This window comes from Lissotriton helveticus, chromosome 9 (assembly GCF_964261635.1).
Source record: "Lissotriton helveticus chromosome 9, aLisHel1.1, whole genome shotgun sequence".
Taxonomy (NCBI): domain Eukaryota; kingdom Metazoa; phylum Chordata; class Amphibia; order Caudata; family Salamandridae; genus Lissotriton; species Lissotriton helveticus.
In genome coordinates this window covers 606972831-606999753 of record NC_136070.1, presented here as the reverse complement: position 1 = coordinate 606999753, position 26923 = coordinate 606972831, and the positions used below count along the sequence as shown (strand labels likewise).

At 44.9% G+C, this 26923-nt stretch overlaps 1 protein-coding gene across 1 annotated transcript in view; it reads left to right on the top strand.

Moving 5' to 3' along the window:
• The window catches only part of LTBP4 (latent transforming growth factor beta binding protein 4), a 1311633-nt gene that overhangs the window by 323315 nt on the left and 961395 nt on the right, over positions 1 to 26923 (top strand). Inside the window, exon 3 of the mRNA XM_078660637.1 lies at positions 16888 to 17347. Within this exon, the coding sequence (XP_078516763.1) occupies positions 16888 to 17347 (460 nt within the window). The remainder of the gene's footprint in view (positions 1 to 16887; positions 17348 to 26923) is intronic.

Here is a 26923-nt window from a genome sequence, read left to right as displayed (position 1 = left end):
TTGGCGACAATATTGCAACTATGAAGGTGACACTTTATGATGAAGGTCAGACAAATACCGCAACAAAGAAAGAGTAGCCTCTTTACAAATCTTTTCATCATCAGCAGTAACCAACAAATCATCGACGTACTGAATAAGAGTAGCACCAACAGGTAACACAAAACCGTCAAGCTGAGTTTTCAACGCTTGACTGTAGATGGAGGGACTTTCACAATAACCTTGGGGAGCTCTCTTAAACCGGAAGCTTCGGCCTCCTAATGAGAAGCCAAAAATATCACTGCTCTCCTCAGCAATAGGAATACTGAAGAAAGCATTCTTCAAATCGATGACAGAAAACCAAGCTGCCGAAGCAGGAATCAAAGTCAACAAAGCAGTGATATCAGGTACCACAGGAAACTGTGGCATGACTATCTTATTGACCTCTCGAAGGTCGATCACAAACCGGTACACAGGTGGCTGAGAAGCATCAGTACGTTTAAGGACAGGCAAAACAGGACTGTTACACACATTACCTCTCGTTTCCTCAACTACACCCTTCTCAACCAGATCATAGACAATCGCTAAAAGAGCTCTCTCACCATCGCTCGAAATCTTGTATTGGGGAATACGAGATAGCCTAGTATTCGACTTAAGAGTAACAACATACGGAGCAATCTGAAAAAGACCAACATCATTTGGACCTGTAGCCCAAAGTGTATCAGGAAGCGAACGCAATTCCAGTGGCAAACAATCCTTAGACAAATACATTGGGGAAATCACTTTCTTACCAAGGGTAAGTTGTACTCCCAAAGGAGAACAATGCAATGTCGCATACAATCTTTTCAGCAAGTCCAAACCCAACAGATTCTCACCACAACCAGTCGTTAAAATAAGTGGAGCTTCCAATTCACAAGGGCCAATGGTAAGGGACAAAGGACTAGAAACCGGATTACGAACTGGGGCGCCTGAAAATCCTACTGAAACATTGGTCAAGCCAGACAAAGGTGCGCCAGGAAGTTTAGAGTGCATAATAGAACTCTTCATCGCACCAGTATCCAAAAGAAAAGGTTCTACCACACCTGATGTAATCACTTCAACATAAGGTCCACTCTGGTCTACTGGAACTGACACTACTCCCTCTCTTTGTCCTTGGCTGTCCTAATTATCATTATAACCAGAACATTCACCTTCGACATAGTAATCCTCAACATAATACTGGGCAGACTGACCACTCGGAACATTCTGTCTGTCAAAATAATTCGCAGAATTCTGTAGGGAAGAGGAACGCTCATTCTGGGGAAACACACCACGTCCCCTACCCCTAGGAGCTTGCTGAAAACTACCACGACCTCTCTGACCAGATACACCATTCGCACGCTGTAACAAAGCCGGGCAACTATTCTTGTAATGACCTTCCTCTCTGCAATAAGCACACTGATTAGGGCCAGGAAAGAATCGCTGAACATAAGGCTCAGGCTTCTGTAACAATCTCTGAAATTGAGGAGGTTGCTGAAACTGAGGCTGATTCTGACGAGGCTGATAAGCTTGCTGCAAAAATTACTTTCGTCTTTAACTCTTTAGTTTTCTTCTCCACTTTATCCTTCTCATCTTTATCCCTATTCTCGTAATATTGTGCAGTAGCCAATATCTGGGCCGACGAAGAGACAGCCCATGAACTCTCAGATTCCTTTAACTTATTAGAAAGCTCGGGAAGCAAATTAAAGACAAATTTATCCACAAACAACCTTTGACCACCCTCCGTACTCATATCCTGACCACTATAATCAATAAACGTCTCTTCAAACCTAGTGAAGAAATCAGATACACTCTCGTCTCTCTTCTGCTTACATGCTGCTAACTTATCCCAATTTACTCGTAAAGCAGGCATCATCGTTTTCATCAGATTAATAATTCTACCTGGTAATTCTGAAACTAGAGGTTCAGGTTTAGCACCTCCCTCCTGTCTACCATCTGCAGCAACAATATTCGCCCATGTATCACCTAATTCAGCAGCATGATTCTCATGACGAATCTTCGCCCACAAAGGTTGAGGGACTACATTACCCATCAACATATCGATGTCAGCTAAATTCATAATACACGCTTCAACTGTCTGGGACAACTCCTTGTAATAACCAGCAGGATTCTTACGAAGGTCAGGTAAGGTCTGCTTAAGAGCCAAGACCTCTGCTCTCTTCCAAGGGACATGTACCCATATTCGCTGAAAATGCGGCAGAATAACTGGATTAGCGTTTGGGTCCCCTTCCTTCCAAATTGGGGGAACTTCTCTCATTGGATACTGTCTCGCTTTTCTTCTAACAGAAGAATCAGGTTCATACAATGTCTGAGGCGGAAGGCTAGATCTAAAAGCCAGTATCGTCTCTACGGCATCTGTAATATCAGATTCTACTATCATCCCTTTAGCAAAATCCGACTGAACATCAAGTAGTTCCTGTGGGATCAAACCCAAATCATTATCTTCCCATTCCTGACGCAAAAACATACACATCATATTAAAAACATACCTTTGCTTAGGCGGCTCCCACTGAAAGAAAACATCCATAACCGCTGGCAAACTATACCTTGAGGCATTTATAATCCATTTACGAGCCAACAAATCCAACACAGCCCGTTCCTCAGAACCAGGAAGCTGACTACGACTCTGCTTACGCTCCGAAACAGGGGTCATATTCAGTGACCCAAACAATGGTGACAACAAATTAACAACAGTCTCAGTCATTCGTTTTCGAGCAGAAGGGGAAGAAGTAGACATAAGAACAGGAGAATAAGTATTTTGAGGCAAAGAAGGTGTAGGGACAAGAACAGTAGAAATCGAAGATGCAGAAGGCAAAGGAGTTTGAGGCAAAGCTGATAGCAAGGCTGCGCAGGAGAAGGCAAAACCATCGGTGGCTGAACAACAGCAGGAGGTTGAACAACAAAGGGTGGAACAACCGGGGGTAATAGAGGCGCAGTAGCACCCTGCACATAGGGAGGTGGCAATCTCAGTAAATGAGAGATCAAAGGATCTTTTTCAAGGTCTTCAATTACTTTTGGAGGAGAAGACGGCAAGGCCGGATAACATTTATCTATGGCCATACAACGCTGTCTATCTGAAACTTCACTCGCACGCTCTTCTCCATCTTCCTTAAACTGTCTAGCAGCTTGTAGTACTGACATATTCTTATCTTTCCTATCTCTCTTTGCTTGTTTAATTTCTCTCTGTTTGGCTTCCTTACGCCAAAGGCGGAAAGAGTCAAACATTGCCGGCCGGGCTTTCTTCTTAAATAGCTTAACTTCTAGATTGTCTAAAATCTCTGTTTCAAAACTACCATGTGGGGGCCATTGCAAAACACCATCCTTTTTAGTGCAGTGGACCCATACTTCATTATAAGTAATAGGGCCCACTCTGTGTTTTGAATAGAGGTGTTAAGTCGGAGTTCCAACCGGAGGTATCGGACATGAATCCTCCAATCGGGAATCCCAGTTACTACCACAAACAAACCAATTACCAAATTTACCAAGACCAGGCATCTTGCTCACTAGTCTGGTTTCAAACTTCAAAGGGAATCAAAACATGATACACTCGTAAATATACAAGCCCTTCGGCTTTGGGTACTGCAGCAACCAAATCAAAACCAAGAAAACAAACAAAGTCGTGGGAGCGACCCACTTATACTTAACCAAATATCTGTCACGCCACCAGAAGACCGTCTATCATCTCGCTTTACAAAAATCAATTGGAGGGTCCAAGACAAGGCGACAGTCAGGGCAGCAGTCCTTCGTAGCCGTTGGAAAGCGGGAAGCCTCGCAGAAAAGACCTTTGGTCCACGTCGACATGCAGGGGTCGATGAAGTGGGGGCCCTCCTCCAGAATTTCCTCACGTGGCTCTTCGCAATCTTCGGGCTTGGACCGGTACCACTGAAGTCGCCCTACGTTGGGCGCCAACTGAAGAACTGGGTTTTCAAGTACCTAGCGGCGCCAGGGACACGCCCAAAGTCCCCTGGGTTCCCTTGCCTTGGTATACAGAGACACGGAATACTTCTAGGTGGCGTCAGAGATCAAATTTATTAGCTGCAGCTAGTAGCAGAAATCCCAGTAATACAACACGGTGTACAACTCAAGAAACTGCTCAATTTTACTAAGGCGAGACATCCCTATTTATACACAAAAAGGTACATTTAAAATGCACGCCCCTGCACCAAAATTCAACCAATAGAAAATACATGACATCACACAGCATCATACAGTAAAGCTCATTTTACAGTGTCCCAACCCACAAGTTAATATTTAGGCATATCTAAATAATAATCTGGAAGGGCCGAACAAACCCTTAATTGAAAGCGTAACCCATGAAATGAAGAAACAGTAAAGAAAAGTAGTTTCAGATAATGTGCAAGATAACAGAAACGTAAAGAAACTTAAAAGTTAACAAATGTCTTGAATGGTGATTGGGAAAAGTGGATAACGATCTTGCAGGGAAATTGGCTTGGCAGGGTCAATTCTAGGTGAAAGGCCAGCTTCTGAAATTAACTCCAGTGCACGAACAAAACCTTAGTTCATGTATATATGACCCAAAAAAGGTCAGACTGCTTTGCTCGCAGACTAACTTCTGAGGCCTAGTAAAAGGCAACACCAGATGGCAGTCACGACACATGGCAAAAACCCATGTTTAGAAAAGAAAGTCGTAAGGAAAGAAACAATTTAGATATTGTTTAGGATAAGATATGTGCAAGGAAACTAAAGGTTAACGAGGTCCTGAACAGTGATTGAAAAACTCAGACAACGATCAGCTAGTGAAACTGGTTTTTGCAAAAGGTCAGTTTCAGGTGAAAAGGGTTACTCTCTCTCTGCAGTTCATTCAGAGTCAGAAAAACCCAAGTTAATATATGCACGAACTCAGAAGGGAAGACCACTTGTTCGTTGGGCCTACTTCACAGGCCTACGTGAGGGCAAGACTAAAATGGAGTCAGGTTTGAGAATTACAGAACCACAAGGGGACCAAAGACATTCAAAGAGTAAGAACACAAAAAAGGCTCTCAGTCATTTAGGAAATGAGCAGCCTCCAGGCACAGGGAATCAAACCCTTGTGAGTCTGGTAACACGTCTGATCACAGGACGAAAGAAGGCATAATCAATGGTCGGCGTAAAACGAGCAAGTTCACGTTGAAACAGATAACTGTATAGTCCATTTCAGCATTTTCTGTGTTGCTTTCGAATTGTTGCTTTGATTAAAATCCTTTTGTCGCCAAATCTGGATTATCTCAAATACAATTTTTAGCTTTCTAATGGTCATACCTTTTGACTAAGGGAGTATTTTTCTCCTTTTTGTTTAGTGTTTATGTAGGTACGTATTTTGGGTTACTTGTGTGTTAGGCTTACTTACCTTTTTAATCAATATGTGTTTTCAATCATGTTTATCGCCTCATCCCTTGTCAGTTATCACAAGCGAACACCACTATTTGATGACATTTAAAGAAAAAAACAGCTCTGTATCTATCTTCATCTAGGGGTTTTAGGCTTATTAGATGCTATGAATAACCAGGGCAGGCTATAAATGGACTTTGCAGTACTAGTGCGGATCACTTAACAGCGCAATCAAAGGGTCTTATTTAGAGTTTGGCGGACAGGACACTCCACTGTACGGTGATAGATATCCCAATCTTCTGTATTACAAGTGGCAGAAACTATAATGCACTTGTAATAGGTGGACGGGACAGTCAACACATTTGTGATGCTGTATCCCACCCACCAGACTTTAAATAAGTTAAATAAAATAAATAAATAAGTTACTGAGTAGCAAGACTCATTGGAGTGGGGTGTGACCAGTACATCGTTGCTATGTAGGGATTGTTTACTCTCTGCTGCTCAGGGTAAAGGGAAGCCCTGAAGTATAGCATTAAAATATCCCTATTCAGCAGTCAATGCCTTCGGGACACAACTGTAGCCACACAGCAAAAATTTCCTGCGAAGGGAACTCTTGTACGTCATGGGCCGCAAACCGGCTGCAAGAAATCATTTGGTGCACAGATGTAGCCACACACTAAGAGGACCTTCTGCAGGCCAAGCACGGTAAATATCGCCTGAAACAAATTCTGGAAACAGTGCCCTGCTTCCCACAAATGCAAAGTTTTGCAGAGTTTGCTTACAAATCTGTGTATTTTATTCCTTTTTTACCTATACTCCAGCATGAACAATGTCTTTTTGCACAGGAATGTTTTTGCACTTACAATTTGTGTGTGATTATAAATCATTGTGTAAGCTGCTGCTCTTAAACCAGATCCCAAAAGCTGATCTTGGCCGGTAAGCTCTTTGCATTCGGATGGACTTAACCAGTGCTTAATTTGCAATGCTCATTAACACATTATTGCAATTTAAAGTGATGCAGTATTTGAGCATGACAAATGTGGTAATCCTCCATTTTGTAATTAATTAGTATAACTTTACAGAATGAGGCAGTCAAGCCCTCTAGCAGCTCTACAACATAAAAAGGATGATACCTGACAGAAAATCTGTTGACACTAGTTATATCCCATTTAATGGTAGAGCCATGGTAATATATGCACAGCAGGTGGGTTGTAACACAATATAGGCTTTGTCATATGTCTGCAAATTGTCAGCGAATCTCTGCAGGACTTATTTTGAGTTCCAATATAAGCCCAATGCGATGCAAATAGGAGTTCCCACCAAAATTAAAATTAAGCATTGTGCAGAGAAATAGCAAATTGGGTAATCGTCCCCGTTCATATTTTGACAGGAAAAAACAAAAGAAATGTGAGCAGAGAAAACCGTTCAAAAACAAAAACATTTTCAAATTGGTGGACATCTTACAGATTCTCCATATTATGTTTCATTCTGATGGTCAAACCTAAAAACAATGCAGTAATGCAACACCAGATAATTTCTGCACCTGGGTGATTGGTACTACTATTTGCGGTCATACCACATCATTTTAACAGGGAACTAAGAGTATACTCCTAAATGATTGCCATAATTCTAACATTAGCAAAGGTCACATCATCTGCCAACTGAAAAACTAAAAATCACTGTGCAAGGACAGGTTTGTGGCTCTCTAGGAAGCAGAGTCCCTATTTTGAAAAATGTTAAAATACTGCTTGACTCGTCATTTTGTACTGTTAGTGTTCTATATAGGGCTAATGTGTTGTCTTCAGGCCACTTCCCAGCATTCTAATAGCCGTGATGGAAACATTGGTGGGATTATGTAAGTCAGGATAAGGTGAACCTTAGGAAAAGACACATATTCTCATCTGTCCTTCTGATTTAGTCATTTCACTCCAAACCCACCACAGGAGTACTCTTCTAAAGCTGCTAAGACCTCAGAGGAGGCACTTAGAAACTCACAGGGTGTCAGGCAGAGGCCAACAATAGCGTACAGTACAGGTCCAGTTGCCACTGGTCAGGTATGCAGTTGTAAGAAAAGGCCTCTTGTATCTCTGTAGCTTGTCCAGGAGGTCAGCCTTAGGAACCTTGGAGACCACATCTTGTCCTGGGTACACAAGGGAGAAAGTCCGGTCCTCCAGGGCTCCTCTCAAATCACAGACAGCAGGTCCAGTCCTGTTCTGTTCTTCCTCATTTCCAGCAGTGTTCTGCAGTGGGTGGCAGAAGATGCCACATTTAGGCCTTGCCCATGCTAAATGTGTGCTCTGAGGGTGTTTTTGGGGAGTGTACTACGATAATCATAGTGTCCTTCCACATCTAATAATAAAATCTAGTTTGAGGCAGTCACTGTACCCAGAGACAGAAGTCTGGGAGGACAAATGCAGGGGTTTGCAGCAACCAGACAGTAGATACACAAGAATTGTCTTGGAATTCTGTTTTCCTCCCTTCAAGTGTTTCACAAGTATTAACTCTGCCAAGCAGGATTTGACACTGTAATGTCAAAAATAATTCATACAGCCCCACCCTTCATATTCTATGAACTTCTGAGGAGTTGTCTCTGCCCATTCAGGGCAACCTGTCAGCCACAGTTGCCTATTGTGTTAATCCTGGAAGGAATTTCAAACCTCATTCACACCTTTTTAGGTCTCGGACCGAAAGGCTGCGCTTAATGTTTTTGAGTACGGGGCTTGAACCCGCCTCTCTCCTCCATTGGCTGGCTTCCTAAACGGAGGCCAGCCATTGGAGGAAACGGGCGTCACTCCAATCAAGCCCCGTCTCTTTCGGATTCGGGGGCGTGTTTTTGGCGTTCTTTCCACCTGTGATGTCACCCGTCACTCAGAACGCCAAAACACGCCCCTGAATCCGAAATTTTCGGACTTGCGGCTGCCATTTTGATTGTGCCGTTTATTGTGCTCATTCTCCTTCGCTGTTGCCTTTTCTCTCGCCCGCTCGCTGCTGCGGTTTCCTCTCCGTGTGTACATTTCCTCCCTTTTGCCTGTATCTCTCCCAGCATGGTGCGCTCCCCGAGAGTGGCAAGGCGGCGTCTCTCTGCACGGCCGAGAGCGGCCGAGTGAACTGCGGCGCTGCTGTCACCGGAGGGCTGTCGGCACCAAGACAAAACGTTGTGGTGGTGGAAGCACAGGGCCATATGGATCGGCCCGGCAGCTAGAGATGTCCTGTGGCGCCCTGACCGGTGAAATTGCCGCCTCCCTGGAGCGATAGAGGTGAGAAGAAGCGGGCCGTGCGCTGCTGGCCATGGTTTTCTCGGTCCACATATCGGCGGACGGCGTGACTCTGCTTGCGGGAGCGAGGTGGGGGCTGTCTGCTCCTGCGAGTCTCACCCCCCTCTTGGACCTAGCGTACAGGTGCCTGCTGCAGCTGGAAGCGTGAAGCGGGAACGGAAACTGCAGAATAGAGCTCAGCCTCTGGCCCTGGTAGCAGTGGGGGCATGTGAGCCTATCGCTTTCACCGCAGCAGTGGCGGGCGGGGGGATGCCCTTGGCGGTACTTGTACAGAGCGTCTGCTGAGGCCTGGTGCCCGTGGCCTACTGCGCTTGAGTGGCAGTGAGGCCTGCATCGGCCCGTAGTTCAGCGGGCAGAGGGCAGCACACTGGTACTGTGAGCAGGCTTTAGTGATCTGTGGTAGTCCAGGCCCCCCTTGCAAAATACTGTAGGCATAGCAGGGGTGCTACAAAAAGAAACCTGCGGATTAACCACATATGGCTATATCTTGGGATTCAGGGAGGTTCAGAATCATTGCCGAGACTCGAACACAGTTCCCCAGATCTGACGTCCACCGCCCTAGCCGTTAGGTAACTTCCATGGTGTGCCTCGGCACTCGCACCCCGGGGCATCTGAGCAGTGCCCATCACCCTGTAGATAGTAACTGTTGCCCTGTGTGTGGTACCCCCATGTGCCCATACCGCTCTACATAAGACCTTACACGCCAAGCACCCTCCTTATACAGCCTCCTTTCCACAAAAGGCGCAGTATGTCCAGCCAACCACCCGTGCTCCATTTCACGTTGCTAGCGCCGCTGCATAGCGCCTCAGCGAGTGGCCTGCACCCTCTCCGCATGGCATCCATGGGTCTCCAGATATTTACAAAATTCCATCCCACAATGCCCACTCTAATGTACTCTGGACAGTGACCAGCGCCTTGTTTGCACAAGACGCTCTTTTCTGCATATGCGCTGTGGGCGTGGATCCGTGTCACCACAGCGCTCGGTGCTATGTTCACAGGTCACCAAGAATAGGACGGCTCTTGTGACTGAAGTGAGGCATTGCTGTGAGGCAGGATTGTTTCAATGCCAAGTTTTTACGACCAGGTAGGACCCGCACCACTTAAAGCCGGTCCCGTCCACTGAGGCCCCAGCCTAAGGCCCATCCATTAATGGCCACGCGGCCTAGTGCTGCTGCCCCGTACCCTCCTCGAGCCTCATCCTGTGAAGAGGCCAAGTGGCTCCTGCCTCAAAACCCCACCCGAACCTGAGGAGCCACCCTAGGGGCTCCTTCACCAAGGCATAGCGGCACAGTGCTCCCCCTCAACCCTGCGAGCGTGACCCCGCAGTGACCCCATGGGCTTAGCTGTCAAGGGTGCAGCAGGTGCAGTGGGACTGGGGGCCGAGGGAATCGTACTTATTGTAGTTTTCACCCACCCACTAATTTGTAAAAAAAAGTGCCGGGACCCTCGTCAGGAGGCCAGCACGGTTTGCACCATCTGTCGCCTCTATAAGTGCTGCCAGTGACAGTATCAACACAACTACTAACCATCATACTGCTACAAGTGTGGCAATCCATACTGTTTGAAGCCCCCAATGTTATAAGAACGATTTTGGGTGGCGGGTATATTAAATTAGTCCGCAACTGTTGTGCAGTTTATCTTTAAATTACAAAACAACAGCCTCACCATGTGGCAGCTGTCAAGTGCCGGTGTTGGCAACCACCGGCTCAAATGAAGCACTGCCTGGGCCATTTCCCTTTCTTGCACGAGGGGCCACCAGAGCACCCTTACTACGCCACTAGGTGACCTGGCCTAGCAAACCTGCCCGGTCCCCCGGATCTTCACTAATCTCCAGGGGACCCATCCTTTTGAGTCGGGCCCATCACTGGCCCCTAAGCTCCACCACGCGCCTAAGGACACGGGAGTGGGATGTTGCTCCACTCTCATACGAGCTCCACCCGTGCCCTCCCCTCAGTCTCCGCCTTACCACTTGCCGACGACTAGACCCCAGGCTCTGCTTCAGCATCCAGGCATGGCATCGCCCCCGAGGCGGGCATTCCCCGTGATAACGGCAACGAGGGGAGTGCGTACGCCTCGACAGCCGACCCTCGGACACAACCGTAAGAGCTACCTTGTTCACCAGGGATGATCCCCACATACTTCCTGCCAAGCACAATTATGGCACACGTTGTGGCGTTTGGTGGTCTCACCACCTGCAGTGTGGTGCACACAATGATTTCATTTCTTCGCCACCACGAGGTGTGCTGATCAAAGCTAAGACAGCATTTACAAAGCACAACAATATATATGAAAATATTACATTAAAGCAACTACAACCTTGTCTAATTCCCCTTGCAAAATACTGTGGGCATAGCAGGGGTGCTACAAAAAGAAACCTGCGGATTAACCACATATGGCTATATCTCGGGATTCAGGGAGGTTATACAACAGCTACGACACCAGCCCCTCCCCCAGCACCAGTGCAGGGCTCAGAGGTTGTACTCCAGCTCTGACACGAAGTGGCTCCTGCACCAGTGCAGGCCTCAGAGGTTGTACTCCAGCTCTGACATGGAGCCCCTCCAGCACCAGTGCAGGCCTCAAAGGTTGTACTCCAGCACTGACACAGAGACCCTCCAGTACCAGTGCAGCTGTGCTTGCTCCCCTGCCCCCTGGCTGTGCTTGCTCCCCTGCCCCCTGGCTGTGCTTGCTCCCCTGCCCCCTGGTTCCCCTGCCCCCTCGCTGTGCTTGCTTCCTTGCCCCCTCACTGTGCTTGCTTCCCTGCCCCCTGGCTGTGCTTGCTCCCCTGCCCCCTGGCGGTGCTTGCTCCCCTGCCCCCTGGCTGTGCTTGCTCCCCTGCCCCCTGGCTGTGCTTGCTTCCCTGCCCCCTGGCTGTGCTTGCTCCCCTGCCCCCTCGCTGTGCTTGCTTTCCTGCCCCCTCGCTGTGCTTGCTCTCCTGTGTGTGTATGTGGCTCTGGGTGTGTGTGTGTGGCTCTGGGTGTGTGTGTGTGGCTCTGGGTGTGTGGCTCTGTGTGTGTGTGTGTGTGTGGCTCTGTGTGTGTGTGTGTGTGGGGCTCTGTGTGTGTGTGTGTGTGTGTGGGGGGTGATCTGTGGTGATCTGTGTGGGGCTCTGTTGGGGCTCTGTGTGGGGCTCTGTGTGGGGCTCTGTGTGTGTGGCACTGTGTGTGTGTGACTCTATGTGTGTGTGACTCTATGTGTGTGTCTGTGGCTCTGTGTGGGTGGCTCTGTATGTGTGTGTGTGGCTTTGTGTGTGTGGCTCTGTGTGGGTGTAAATGCAATAGGTCATGCATTTGCGAGCGATTAAGCTATTGGCATTGAAAATGACAATGCCATTTATTTAGCGATTAAGCTAATGACAATGTAAATGACTATGCTATTTATTTATGATTTAAAAAAAAATTGTCATGAGCAATGCCAATAGCTCTACCTTTAATAATGCCAAGACCATTGCATTGTAAATGCTTGTTAAATGCTGATTACTAGCTGGGAGAGTTTGGAGAGAAAATGCAAATTACTCTTCAGGAACTTCAGGCAGGAAAAAGATCATTTATTTATTTATTTTAAAGTTTATAGAGCGCGAACCAGACCTGTGAGGGTATCAGAGCGCTTTACAGTATTAAGGGAGGTGTACAGAGTGAAGGGAAGGGAGGGATCAATTGGGTAAAAAAGGGGATACATAAAGCAAGGAAACAAGTAGTCAAGTTCCAGCTACATGTGGGAAGGAAATTGCATCAGGAAGATACATTGTACAGGAAAGTACATAGTCTCAACTCTTGGGGGAATGCTCAATGTCAATAGAAGGATTATCATGTAACGTGTTCGTTAGGTGAGGTATTTACCCATTAAGAAGGTTTTTGTCTCCTTCTTAAAATTTGCCAAGGACGGAAGACTTCTGATGGCGGGTGGGAGAGTGTTCCAAATCCTTTGCGCAGCCCCAGTGAAGACCCGGTTGGAGGTTTTCTTTTTCCGGAAGCGTGCAGGTTGCAGCAGTAGGTCTTTGGCAGAGCGGGAGTTTCTGGGTCCACCTGATACCACGAGTTTTTGTGCCAGAAATGCTGGGGAGTTGTTATAAACTTTCTAAAAGTTACTTTTCCATAGTATTATTAAACATTCAACTTCCCCAGTGAATTGGATTTTTAATAACTTTTAAAAATGGTTTTTAATTGGTTTCCTAGCTAATTCAAGAGATAAATTATTAGGTTTTTAATCTGTACTCTGATTTTCTACATAGGTCAGCTAGACCTAACAGTGAAAAATAGCTTTTGGGTGCTAGTCACTGTCAAAACATGTAAACATTACATTTCTACTTGTCCCACTTTTAAATACCATGCACTATGCCTTGTGGGCAACAATGCACACATAGGAGTGATTTATTAACATTTAGAAGGTAGGTTTAGACCTGCCAAAAGTTTTTTTTTGACAGTTTGAATTGCAGTGTTTACACTGCTACAGTCAGTCTACACTGGTAGGCTGAAGCCATGTTTTACACTGTCACTGTAGTGGATGGCAACATAGGGGCTGTAGTCCACTAGTGGAACTTAACGTACATGTCTTGGGTACAGTTTTTACCATATACTAGGGACTTACAGGAAAGCTACAGCTAGCAGGCTTCCTTCCACTTCATGTGATATATCCCCGTTTTTCAGGCACTACTTTTTTCTTTCTGCTGAGAACCTGTGTGTGTGTTTTTCTCCTGTCTCCTTTGTATACTTCTCATCCCTCAAAAGTGGTACTTCAGTCACTCATGACCACCCTCTGTTATCCATATGCTTGCCACCAACACATCCCTCCTACCCTCCACTGTCCACCTGCTCAAATCAAGTCCTTCATGCCCACCCTTCACTGTCCATCTGCTTGCCCCAGGACCTCCATCCCCCCTTCGTTTTCTGGGTCCACCCCATCCGCCCTCATCTCTCGCCTGTCCTACACACTTCCCACCCTCCATCTTCTCTCCCACCATCCCTTTGTGTTCCTTCGGGAGCAAACAGAAATGAGAAGGCTAGCATTAATGTACTTAACACCTTGGCTGCTAAGGCAATTCCTGCTGGGTGCTGAAATATCCAAGATCCCATTCTACATGACGAGTTGACCTTGTCATGAGCACAGCTCCAGTGTGCCTCATGACGAGTTCACCTTGTCATTAGCATGGAAAAGGTTTAAAGAAAGCATTAGTGCTGACCATGTCATAGTGCTTTTTTAAATTAGTTTTTGCCACGGCTATAAAACATTGCCAAAGCCAATAGCCATAAGCAAAACCTATTGCCTCTGCCAGTGCTTGTTTCATTTTACTTTTTCCCACCTGCATAAAGGTGCACTCTTTTCGAAATATGTTTATTGTGCGTTTAATATAAGGACCTAGTAAAACTGATTTGATTTATTCATTGTCTATCAAAATTTTGCACTGTGTGCCTTGTAAATAACTGATTTCAAGGTTAATTAATTGAAAAATGCTTTAAAATAACTAACTTTGTAATTCAGACAGAACAACAAGGCTGGTTTTGCAAAACACAATAAAAGTTGCAAAGGACTACACAATTTTCAGGCTCAGCACACCTTAAAGATCCCACACAAGCAAATGGAAAAGAATGTTTTTGAAAACTTGCTTTTTTTCAGCAACTTGTATCAGCAGGAATAGGAAACATATTCATTCTGCACAGGGAACTGAATGATTCTAAAGCTATCTTCTCCAGTACCAGGCACATTCTGTGAGCTAGGTGAGCAAACGGTGATCATCACTGGCAGATGTTAAAGTTGGAAGACATAGTGGTATGTGGCTTGAGCCGGTAAGAGGGTTCCCGAGGTTCTGGCAAAAAATCTCCTTGCTAGATCATGACTAGCTTGGGGCCAATCAAAATGCAGCATTTGTGGTAGTGTTCAGCTGTCTGCTTTATAATAAATGATATACCACTGTCTCTCTCCCTACTCTTTCCCATTTGAAACAGTTAATGTTTCACCACAATCATTGGCTATTGGTGTTATGGCTGTAAAGGATCTTCATATTACCCCAGTTCCAGTAGCGGCCCATATAGGGCGTGCTGCCTGGCGGTGATGTGGGGTGGGGTGGGTGAGGGGCAGGCTGGGGGGTAGTAAACTACGGAATACGACCCTACAGAGGTAAGTACACACGCACAAAAAAAATTAATTTTGTTGCGCGTGCAGCATCGTATTTTTTTGTGTGTACTTACCTCCGTAGGGTCGTATTCTGTAGTTTACTACACCCCACCCTGCCCCTCCCCCACCCCATGTCACCGCCCGGATGCACACCCTATACGGGCTGCTACTGCCTAGTTCTTCTTAACATTGTGGTAACCCTGCTTTCCATTTTGTATAGGCTCAGTGGTGAAGCAAGGGGGTGGGGGGGGGGCGGTCAGCCCCAGTCGGCACAAGTTTTGGGGGCGATGGCATCCCCACCTACCCACTCTTACCTGCGGCTGTTGCTGGGCGATGGCCGCAGGGACTGCCACAGGCGGCAAAGGGTCTAGCTACGTCACTGTACAAGCTCCATTGTTACATTTTATTCCGCTTTTTTGATCGATATAGATATAGATATAGATATTGATATAGAGGGGCCCTGATTACATGTAGTACAGATCAAGATTCCAGGATGGCATTTCACTCCACTCAAACATAAGTGACCCATTGTCCCCTCAACTGGATTTACTGGGTGAGGGACCAAACCAGATTTTCCTACCAGGAAACTCTGGCTAATAAAATCACATTTGAAGCGAACTGCTGTCATGGAGAAGGGCCATGCCTTTACTGTGTTAAGTTAGCATGAGTTTATTAGAAGTTTAAACGCCATTTTTCCTTTCTGCTGCCTTTGCACACGGCACACATTATTATAAATGTTTAGAGTCTAGCAGACTGTTTTGCTTCACACAAGAATAATATGTTTTCCTATAGTAGCAGCCTTGCTTGGTTAGCTTTGTCTGAACAGTGAGTGCCGAGGCCTTCAAGGTTATTTCAACACAGTGGTTGTTGTTCGGTTTGATCAGCGCACATTTTAGACATAACATATATGCAGCTGTGGCCACCTCTGATTTTGGCGCGTTTAATAATGCACTGCGCAGGCATGCTCACACACTTTGGAGAACATTTGCATGCAGAGAGCTGGTGTAGAAAATGTTGTGATCCATTTCTACTAGGACCAGAGGTATGGGGCCGCCCTTGTAATCCCAAGAGACCTTCTATAGATATAAAATAATCTACTAGCAAGGGAGGGTGAGATTTAGGTGCAATCTAGCCTTTTCCATTTAGCATTTTAACATCCTTTCTCCCTTTGTATTTTAGGGAATAGTAATTATGCTGATAACCTTGTTGCTTATAATATGTCTGCTTGTATTAGCTAAGATACTGCGCCAGAGAACACGGCCTTAGAAATAAATATTTCAAACTTGCACGTGTCTTCATTTACTCCCCGTTTTGGACTGATATGAGAGTATAACGAAAAAGTGTTCATGTGTTCCACGTTGCCTGAGGTATTCTAAGTTCCATGTTCTAGGTTGTCTAATCATTGGGGGTATGGAAGAACCAATGAGACACTGATTGCTAGTCTGGTAGGAGATTTTGGCTACTAAGGTGAGTTTTGGCACACCCTAATTCACTGACCTAATTCACTGAGGTTCCAAGTCTCTATGCACAGTTCTGTGTATGAGTAGACTCCCTGTGACACTGCAAGGGAGCCGGGCCTTATACCCAAGCCTCCACCTTACCCCCTTGCAAGACCCAATGGGAGAATGTCCCCTACCAAAGAATGTCATGCTCTTCGCTCTCCCACCACAGTGCACTAGCCCCCCTACTCAGGGCAGGTGGTGAATTAAGGTGTAAATACCAAAGGAAAAGTCAATATGCTGCAGTAATCTGCAAGGTAAAACCATATCTTGATGTTATTCTCCATTTATTTGGGATTAAGGTGTAATTGTACTGTACTGTCAGGATGTTATGTGCAGGTGCCGAGTTACCACCACATACGTAGTATGCAACTTGTAACTGAGAATACCAAAATATTTAATAAGCTTGACATGCTAAGAATAGTTATAAGATCTTTAACAAATGGCAGGGCAGCTACTCTTTAGTTTATTCAAAAAGAGGCATTCTTTGAATTCAGCCACACACTACCTAAGGGGCTTTTCTACTCCTGACTAAATGCATATATATAAACTGACTGATGGTCTTTATAATACAAGAAATGACAAAATTGAGAGTGCTAAGTAATTTCTTGGCAGTAAGAAGAATGTTTCCTCATTATGTTTTCTTTTCTCCATTCTTGCAGCGATCTGCACACCAAAGTGCAAAAATAAGGGACTATGCAAGGCCCCACAGTTCTGTGTTTGTAAACCGGGGTTTGAAGGCCAACGATGTGAACACAGGACAGACCCTGTGCCTCAAAACATGGAGTCACCATTGATTGTCAGGACACTTGACATGCCACCTCTATTCGACCCTTCGTCTGCAGGAATGACCGAAGCGACCATCAGCGACTCCTTGAATGTGATCCCCATACAGGCATTGAGATCCACAGACTCGCCTCTATCCTGCCGCCATTGTTTGAAGGACCCAACACCAAACACCATATCTCCACATCCTGGTGGACTCACTACTGGACTCATAACTGCGAAACCTACACTACAGCACAAAGAGATTGACGAGTCGGATGAGAAGAAGAGCAATGGCTCGGCTAAGTCCTTGGACCTAAACAAGAAACAAACTTCTGTCCGCTGGCAGCCATTGACGTAAGTAACATTTGTATACCCTTCTATGGAAAAAAAATGCAGGAGCTGACATTTTTTGAGGAGCCCGCCATCGGCGGTTTCGATAGAACGTGCGCCTTTGTAGAGAGAAGTTGCTTCTGAATGCCAAGACTGCATAGTTTTGTCTCCACCACATCCCACTTTCTTCCACAGCCCTGCATTTCTTCTCTCTCCAAAATACTCTTTCAGGTTCTTTTTCAATCCCTGTTTAATCCTTTATCACTTATTTCCAATCTTTCTGTTTTCCGCATTTTCCCTTTTCCACCTTTCTCTCTTTTGTTCGAGCTCAAAGTCTGATGACACTGAAAGAAGACCTGGTCCCCAATAATGAGTGAAAGTGCCCAGCACCTGCAACCACTGGCACAAATTAAGCATGGTCTCCTACCACGATATTCTCTGATCCCTGAGATGTCCTCTTTATATTCTATTTGTGTTCATCTTCAGTTTGTTCTCATTAGTCTTTTGCATATCGGTGCTTTCGGCTGCAAGAAGAAAATTATTATAGTTGTATCAAAGGTGGGTACTAGGGAATGCATCCAGCTTTGGATATTGCCTATCGTGTGTGATATGCAAACGAGGTTGCTGTCTCAGATATTATGTTGCTTTATGGTGATATCTATGCACCTAGGCGTTTGCTTCTCTCTATCGCTCTACAATGACTGATCACTATACAGCCATGTCTGCTATATCGGAGATGGCTCTTATTCACTAGCGCAATAGCAGACATGGTGTATCTCTACCAGATCTGCAATCGACCAATCAACTGCTGGCACCTCTTACAAGGCACTCTTCCACATAGCACATCCATGTCTTGACAGCGTACTGTCAAACTACACAACTCAATTTTAAGGAAAAGTATGTTTGATTTATATGACATGATATTTTTTTATGTTGATGTCTAAAATTTTTGTCTAAGGAGAATTCTGACTTTTACATATTTCACATATTTTCCCTCTTTCCCTTTTTTGTGTAATGCAACCCCAGGGTAGACTAGTTCAAGCACAAAATGTCTCACCAAACTTTGAAACTGGTATCCCTGTTTCCTCATAGAATCTCATGTACAGTTTTCCTATAAAATGTATTTCCCATAATACACATAATTTTCATGTAAATTATGAGTGTTAAGCAATGAAAGAAAAATGCAGTTTCCCTCACCTTACTTTGAATATGGTTCATGTATGCCTGCGGGGATGCATTCAATGATTATTGCATGTCTTTCTTGTACATGTTTAGATTCATGAGATCTAAAAGCCAACAAGTAAGTAGTACTTTTCTGTCCACTTTGCTGTCTATTTAGAACTTCTAGACTAAGGCGACCCTAAGTAGTACATTGTAAGCCCGCCTTACACAGTCTGCTTCTCAAAGTGAAACACAACTCGTAGAGAAATGTCACCTTAAGTTTCCAATGAGCTACACGATTATGTGAAGGACCACTGCCTTCCTCACCCAACTGGTGTATGAAGCAAACACCTGAAAAGTGGCTCTGCCCTGAAACTACATTTATTTATACATTTGTGTATAGAGTGACAAGACCTTAGGGCTACAGAGTAATTTACATAGGGGAGTATTCCATGTGACATCCATTAAACAATGAAAGTACATTTTCAGCTACTTACAATGTCACCTGAAGTCACGAGGTGACAAACTCTACTTTATTAATACCTAACCCACCTACAGTTGTGTCTTGATTGTGGTCCCACAAATCCACTTCCCATGCTCATACCCGCTAAGTGAAGAAGTCATGGCCTGCAATGGACAACACAGGCTCTCCTCCCTCAGCCCCAATCACCACATTGTACCTTAAAAATTACATACAGCTAGTGTCACATGGCTATGTTAAGTCTGGGAAGGAACACTGCTATTTTACATGTAAGCATTTCTAAAGTTTTTTTTTTTTTTTTTTTTGGTGCAAAAAACAAGGACCCCCTGTTTTGGAATAAGGAAACCAGGCGACAGGGATAAACACTTTGTAAAAACAAATGGCTAACAGACAAAAACAGCTGGGTAGGAAAACAAAATTACCTAATGTATAGACTCATCAGTATTCTATGTAATCACCATTAAATTAGAGACATTTCAAAATCAAATTATCAATTATTAATTAATTGTATAGAATTCTGTCAAACAACAAATTATTATAAAACACTGTAAGAAGAGGGAGTAAATACACATGTATATAACACAACAGAATTTTTATTATAGCACAATAAATTAAAAAAATAAACAAGAACCACAATTCATAAAACCTCCTTGTATCAATTTATATTTAAAAATTACAGATAGCCAAATAAAATAGACTTTCAACTGTGAATAACTAAAGTTCCTTCTAAATCCTAAAGTATAGAAAAAAACCTATATTCACAAAGACATAAAACGTGGCCAGAAAACTAATTTCTGTTCAAAACAGGCCACTTTAGTTATTCACAGTTGAAAGTCTATTTTATTTGGCTATCTGTAATTTTTAAATATAAATTGATACAAGAAGGTTTTATGAATTGTGGTTCTTGTTTATTTTTTTAATTTATTGTGCTATAATAAAAATTCTGTTGTGTTATATACATGTGTATTTACTCCCTCTTCTTACAGTGTTTTATAATAATTTGTTGTTTGACAGAATTCTATACAATTAATTAATAATTGACAATTTGATTTTGAAATGTCTCTAATTTAATGGTGATTACATAGAATACTGATGAGTCTATACATTAGGTAATTTTGTTTTCCTACCCAGCTGTTTTTGTCTGTTAGCCATTTGTTTTTACAAAAAGCTTTTCTAAAGTTGCCTTTTTCCACACGCTGACTTTTAACACACCTTTGCTTACATGATAGGTGTAGGATTAGTTTATCTGAATCCACTTTGCTTACAATTCCACTTCATAAGTATACTATCATGACACCTTGAAAATTCAGTATGATGGTGGAGTCGTTAATACTTTTTGCTGCCCTAAATTTGCTTATCACATTTGTCTGCTTCTGTCTATTAACCATTGTAGTGCATATATTTCATGCAAGAATCGCAATGGTTCACTAAATATTGAAAACATTCCTGTGTGTATTTCTTGTATATTTGTTTTTGGAGCATGAGTGACTGTGCAAAAGAGTTCTAGATCTGTTACCATGAATTCTTGGGGGTCAGAGTTGTCATGTTCTGAGGTTGCCTACACCATTTGCTACCTTATTTTGTTTAGGAGTTCTTAGGGTGGCACTGTGAGCCAGCAGGTCCATAGCCCAAAAAATCCTGCGGGGGTACACAAATCAGTCCTATGTTGTCCAACAAACAACAGTTCCTATTGAAATGTGGAAACTGTGTGACACTAGTTTCCTGCCTCCCACATAAACCACCCTCTCGCCATCTCTCCCCTCTGCCACCCAACCACAAATGAAACATTGCTGGCGTCCTTCCACACCCTCCATCCACACTCACCTTTGTCCTTCTCTGGCCGTCCTAAATGCACACAAAAACTGCCATTTTGCTACTTTCCCCCATTATGCTTGGGAATACCCTCACTTCTACTGCCAATTACAAAGAAAAAAATAAGTGGGCGCACTGCCACCCTCTACCACCTTCTGGCTTTCATTCTCGCCCAAAGTCATGCTCTCAGATCTCAATGCAAGGGCTATTTATTGGGTCCAGCAAGGGATTGATATGTGATGCTCTAAGCAGATTTAGAACTCCTGTCCTTGAAAAGAAAGTTCAGCTGTCAGCGTTGATTTTGGGAACTAGCCAGCCATGGGATACCAGCATCTTCTTGAATTTTGGCAGCACCGCGTTTGCTGCAGTGGTGACTAGCTTCACCTCAGGACATCATGGACCTGATTCACGAAGGTCCTCTACACTCGATGCGGACCTTCTGCAGCCGTGAGGGAGTCTCCACAGAATCTTTTCAATGAGAATTCTCATTGGGAAGATTCAACCCAGAGTGCGAAACTCCCCCACAACTGCGGGGCCTCCGCCACAAGTGCAGAGGCCCTCTGTGAATCAGGCTCCATTAATGCACACCTGTTACTGCTAGGAGTATTTGTATGTCCTTTTAACAACAGATATATGAGCTCAACAGTTCCCCTGAGATGTCCCTTAGCCAGTCAATAGTGATGGATGTCAGATGCTGTATGGCCCTGTGGCATGGCACGTGAGGTAGGCGGCGGTCTCCTCTTTCACCATGTGATCCACTGCTGGGAACCATACTTGTTTCCCGATCTAGGTCTTCATTTTCGCTATGCCTTTGTGGCCAGTTGAGTAGTGCAGCTGATTCAGATCAAGAGATCTAGGCTGGTCTACTGCTCTTTTGCTGGCATTACAGACAATGCCTGGGACACCCTTTCTTTAAGTTTATGAGCTGAAAGGTTTTTAACTAAATTCCACAAATTGCTAGAAACCCGTCAATTAATTGACCTTATAGGTGTTGTTAATTTTTCATTTTGTGGTGTTTGATCAGTTTAAAAATGTCATGGATGCTGGCTTGACAATGGCTGTACCTATGAGGACTAATAATTTAGTATAAACCATCATTTCCTGTTGAATGTTCATCAGGACTGTTCATTCTTTCTTCACCTCCTGGGTGCAATGTCTTTTTTCCACTACAAGAGTTCTCTACTGACTTTTCAGGATATGCCATGCTAAAGACCACTTCTGTGAAGGTGATAGCTCTGAGCAGTGCAGCATCTGCCATCATTCTCACAACTCCTCTTGTTCTAGCTTTATTTGTAGACTGGGTGTAGTGAGTGGTCCGCTCCTAGTCAACTTTACTGTTACTGTATGAACTGTAATTCTTGTACTTGAGAAATCCCTCTCTCAGTCCTAATGGAGAGCAGATCCATGGAAGAGGAGTATCAGGGCATGTGATCTGTTTTAGCCTCAAAGAAGTCCCCACACAGGTAAATGTGGAAGGGTCATCATACCTACTGAGGTCCTTTTACTTTCCTCTTCTATCTGTGAATAGCACTGCTCGTTTGAGTGACGGCACAAATCATGTAGGTGACATGGCGTATTTACTGTTCCTGTACCTCTAAAAGTAGAAGATCCCCTAATCCTCATGCTCTAGTATCTGCTGTACTATTAATGACCTATGCAGGGTCAAAGTATGCCATCAATGTCATACAGAAAGGTCTTGTGGGTGCCTTGGAGTTTTATCTCATTAGCAGAGCGCCTCATCTCATCAATGTATTTTTATGAGACACATTAGTGGCTTTGTTACAGTGGTGAGGTTTGGGATACAAAGTTCTCAAGTAGGTGACCGGATCTTTACACATAATGAGCGGGGCTGCATTTACACCTGTTGCTTAGAATCCATAGGTAAAGAATTTCAATTAGTTCTTAAGGAATTTAATCTCAGAATTGTGAAGCATGACCCTGCTTTCTTGTAGGCCTTGGATGGTGGGTTTAAGATGTGGCTGTCCCCATTTTTGGAATCTGCCCGGTTAGACCAAACAGCAATAGCAATCTCCTGGCGATGGCAGATTCCACTTTCGTAATGGGTCAGAATATATGAATTCGCTCCCTCCATAGATTTTGTCTTTCAATCTAGAAACTTTCAGTACTGAGTTGAGGTTAGGTACAAATGGAATATAACTGACTAACATATCCACCACTCATCTTACTTTCATATTTCACTATACTAATTCACCACTAATCCTTTATGGGTTCCAGAGTAGCGTGCTACTCGCCGAAAAATCACTTCAACACCCCATAAGGGGTAGCAAGCGCTATATAAATGCAAACCTATTTTCGCTCTTCTATCCCTCTACTATCCTTCTCAGTCCAAATAACTGACTAACATACTAACATATCTACCACTCAAATTACTTTCGTATTTTACTATACTAATTCACCACTAATCCTTTATGGGTTCCGGAGTAGCATGCTACTCACCAACAAAACGCTTCAATGCCTCGTCAGGGGTAGTAAGCACTATATAAATGCAATTACAATACAATACAATATGTTGGACAAGAACTCATGCTAACACATGGCGGCAGCCACTCCTTGCTCATTGTCAGTGTTCAGGATGGCTGTGGGGCACGACCAGCAGCCACCGTTATTTTCCAACCTAAGAGTGGAGGAGCCTGCCTGGGAACACAATGGCAGCAGGAGAATCCTATGCTTAAAGGACACTCACATTCAAGTTGAACTACAGGCTCCCAATTGAGCACAGAATTACCCCTTTTATTAGTCTCACCCCCACAAATGGGTCTCTATGGGGTATGCAGTATGGTGCGCAGTAGCAGGCTTAATCCATGATCTTTTGCCCAATGTACAAGGGACAGGGTGAGCATATCACAAACCCGTCTCCTCACTGTACCTATTTTGCCTTGCTTGGCCTTGCCGCTGGGCGCCTCTTTATCTCTTCCTTCTTACTAATGCTTCTGGGCTACCCATGCTAACGACTTTTTCTTCTGCTTTTCTCTTTCTATTGTCACATGCCGCACACATCTCAGTTCCCCTTTCACTGCCCCTGTTAATAGCTCCTCTACCAATCCCAGGCCTATCACAGATATGGTCCAGTCCAGTCCCTTCCCGTCCCCTCCCCTCCCCTTCCCTCTCCCTCTCTCTCTCCCTCTCCTCTCCTCTCCTCTCCTGTCCTCTCCTCTCCCTCTTCCTCTCCCTCTCCCTCTCCCTCTCCCTCTCCCTCTCCTCTCCTCTCTCCTCCCTTTCCATCCCCTGGAAAGCAACAAGGAGGTCTGGGGATGGACGAAGCAACATGACGGGTGTGGGGAGCAGGGCCGGACGGGGAACCAAAACCAGCCCTGGCAAACTGCTCATCCGGCCTCCTTAGGGGGGCAGCCGAGCTGTTTGCTAGGGCCAGTTTAGGCCGATTTTGTTACAGGGGGCTGATATTGCCGGGCCCGGTCACAAAAACGGCCCCTAGGGGCCCAGAACCGGCCTCCACCCCGGCCACCCATCGAGGAAATGCCCGGTGCCCGCCACGGCCAGTCCGGCCCTGCTGGTGGGGAGGGGGAAGCACTGTGGGGTGGACAGAAGCAACTTAAGGGCAGGGTGGAGAATTGAAGCAATGGGTGAGAAAAGAGGTTGCCCTCTTGTGGAAAGGAAGCAACATTGAGGGGAAAGAAGAGAAGCAGCAGTTGAGTTAGAAGGCGAACTATGGTGGGGGCAGCTACATGGAGGGTGAGGAGGAGAAGCAACGAGCAAGGAAGCAACAGAGAAAGAACACAAGCGCGAGTGCTACACGGGGGCGTAGGTAGAATCACACTCGTGGCAGACTACAACACAGAGAGCATGAGAGAGAAGTATATTTGGGACACAGCTGGAAAACATATGCACTCCCATGGACCGCTTAACCCAAAAATTGAGTGCTTAGAAAGCAAGCAGTGGACACATAGAAGCCAGCCAATCAAAAGAGATGATAAAAAGGCTAGGGTTCATGGGAGGGACAAGCATAAAATTGAGAAGCTGGGACACGAATAAGAAGCAGGCAAATGAAAGTGACAGGAAAGCCTCACAATGGCTGACAGGAAAGCCAATCAATGGACAGGCTCCAAGGCCCTGCATGATCTTGGTAAGACCACCATATATCTCGCAACAGCCGGCACAAGTACTGTCTTGTGGGCTTCACCTTAAAACACACACTCAAACAAACGAATCTCCACTTGGATAGGCCGGGGTATTGTCTGGGAGCGAGCCCAACCCGCCTGATTTGCTTTTGAGATGGACGGGGATGGAATTACAAATGTCAATTTAGAGAACTTGAAACTCTGGTGGTGTCACTAATCTGGTGCTTTTTCTTTGTAAAAACAAGTTTTCATTCACTTTTTGCTTTTTTTGCCGCAGATTGGTGGCGCAGTTTGCGCAGAGCACCACCGAGTGGCTAAATACTTTCCCACAGAGGTATGTAACCCCCCTCATGTACCAAAATGCCGCCAAGCAGAAGAACACCCCGCTTTTGGCTGCGCGGAACCATTTGTTCAGAAAACGCTGTTCAGGCAAACGATATTCAGTGAATCTTGAGCTGCTCAAATTTGCTCATGCCACCTTCAGGTTCCAGTCCAGACAGGGCCGGACTAGCCATAGCGGGCACCGGAAATTCCCCGGTAGGCCGGAAAGATGGGGGACGGTTTTGGAATTGTGCGGGCCGTTTATGTTTCCGTGGGCCGGGCCCCTTGTAACAAAAGCGCAGCAGCAGTGTACCTGCCAGCACCCCCATACCTCCCCACCCCCCCACCATACCGGTCCAGTCGGACATAATTGCCAGGGCTGGTTTGCGATCTCAGTCCGCCGTGGTTCCAGAACATATAAATCCACATGACATGTTTGAAAGAAAGATTAAACAAGTTTCAAAAATAGCTCAGCCTGACATTTAAGGATCAAAACACAAGGCTAGGAAGTGCAGTTTAATTTGATACAATTTATTAGCGTGCCCCGAAAGGAGAGATATATAATACGCTTTTAATGAAGTGGTAAAAGAAGGTCGCTTAATCCTCCCGCGGGAAAAAATATAGCCGCTTCGACCATGTTTGGTTTAAAATCCAGAATGGATTGTTGATAATTGTTGAAAAGAGTACAAGACGTGGGTTGCAGGAGATCAGCCTTTATTACAGTCTCCTCAACTCCACACTCTTCACCTGGCTGACTCCTCACAGATTAGAATCACTCAACATTCCAAAGCAATCTGCAGTGCCAACTGTAGGAATGTACCAATATTCTAAAGGAGGAAGGGGAGAAGGACCATCCTACATTAACTGCAAATACAATATTATAACACATCTTCCCTCCTAAGATTTTTTTAAAACGACTCAGGTACAAATATCTGGAGCAGCGGAGCAACAATACATTAGGGAGCTATAATAAAAAAATATAGGAAAAACTAAACGCAACCCATGACATTTGGTGCTAATAAAAGAACCTACCCCGTGAGAAATATTTATTTACTCACATGGCTTAACGAGTCCTCTGCTCCTGTTATTGCCATGGCTATCCCTGTGGGGTATAAAATTGCCTGGGTTGATCTTAAAATAGGCAGAGGAGGAGGGGGTGCGGTAGTATTTAGGGAAAATTGGATTCTCACGCAGGTTGAGTCACATGATATTAAAGAGGGGGAAGCTTTGGACTTCTCCCTCACCATCTCCCCGAATTTCATATTGGGGGTTACACTGTTATATCGCCCTCCAGGCCCCTCTAGCTCTTTCCTAAAAGCCTCTGACGAAGCCATTGTGCCTAGAGCCCTGCATTACTCCAATTATTTGCTTCTCGGGTACTTTAACATCCATTTGGACTGCGGGGAGGCTTCTGACACTAGAGATCTGATTGATTCTTTGGATCTCGCCCATCTGACTCAATGGATTAAATCCTCATCACACACTGTGGGGCATACCATTGATGTGGTTTGTTCCAACTTTCCCTTAGTTGTACAGGATCCTCTTCCCGTTCCTTGGTCCGATCATTTCCTAATTCTATTTTCATGGACCATCAAGCCATCCTATCCACCCAGGAGGACTTCGGGGGTCAGACCCCACCCACGCCTTGAGCCTCGTGCCCTGGGCAGAGTCCTGACAGATACTTGCCCTGATATCTCTGAGGGTCTGTCAGAAGCTGTAGGTGGTTTT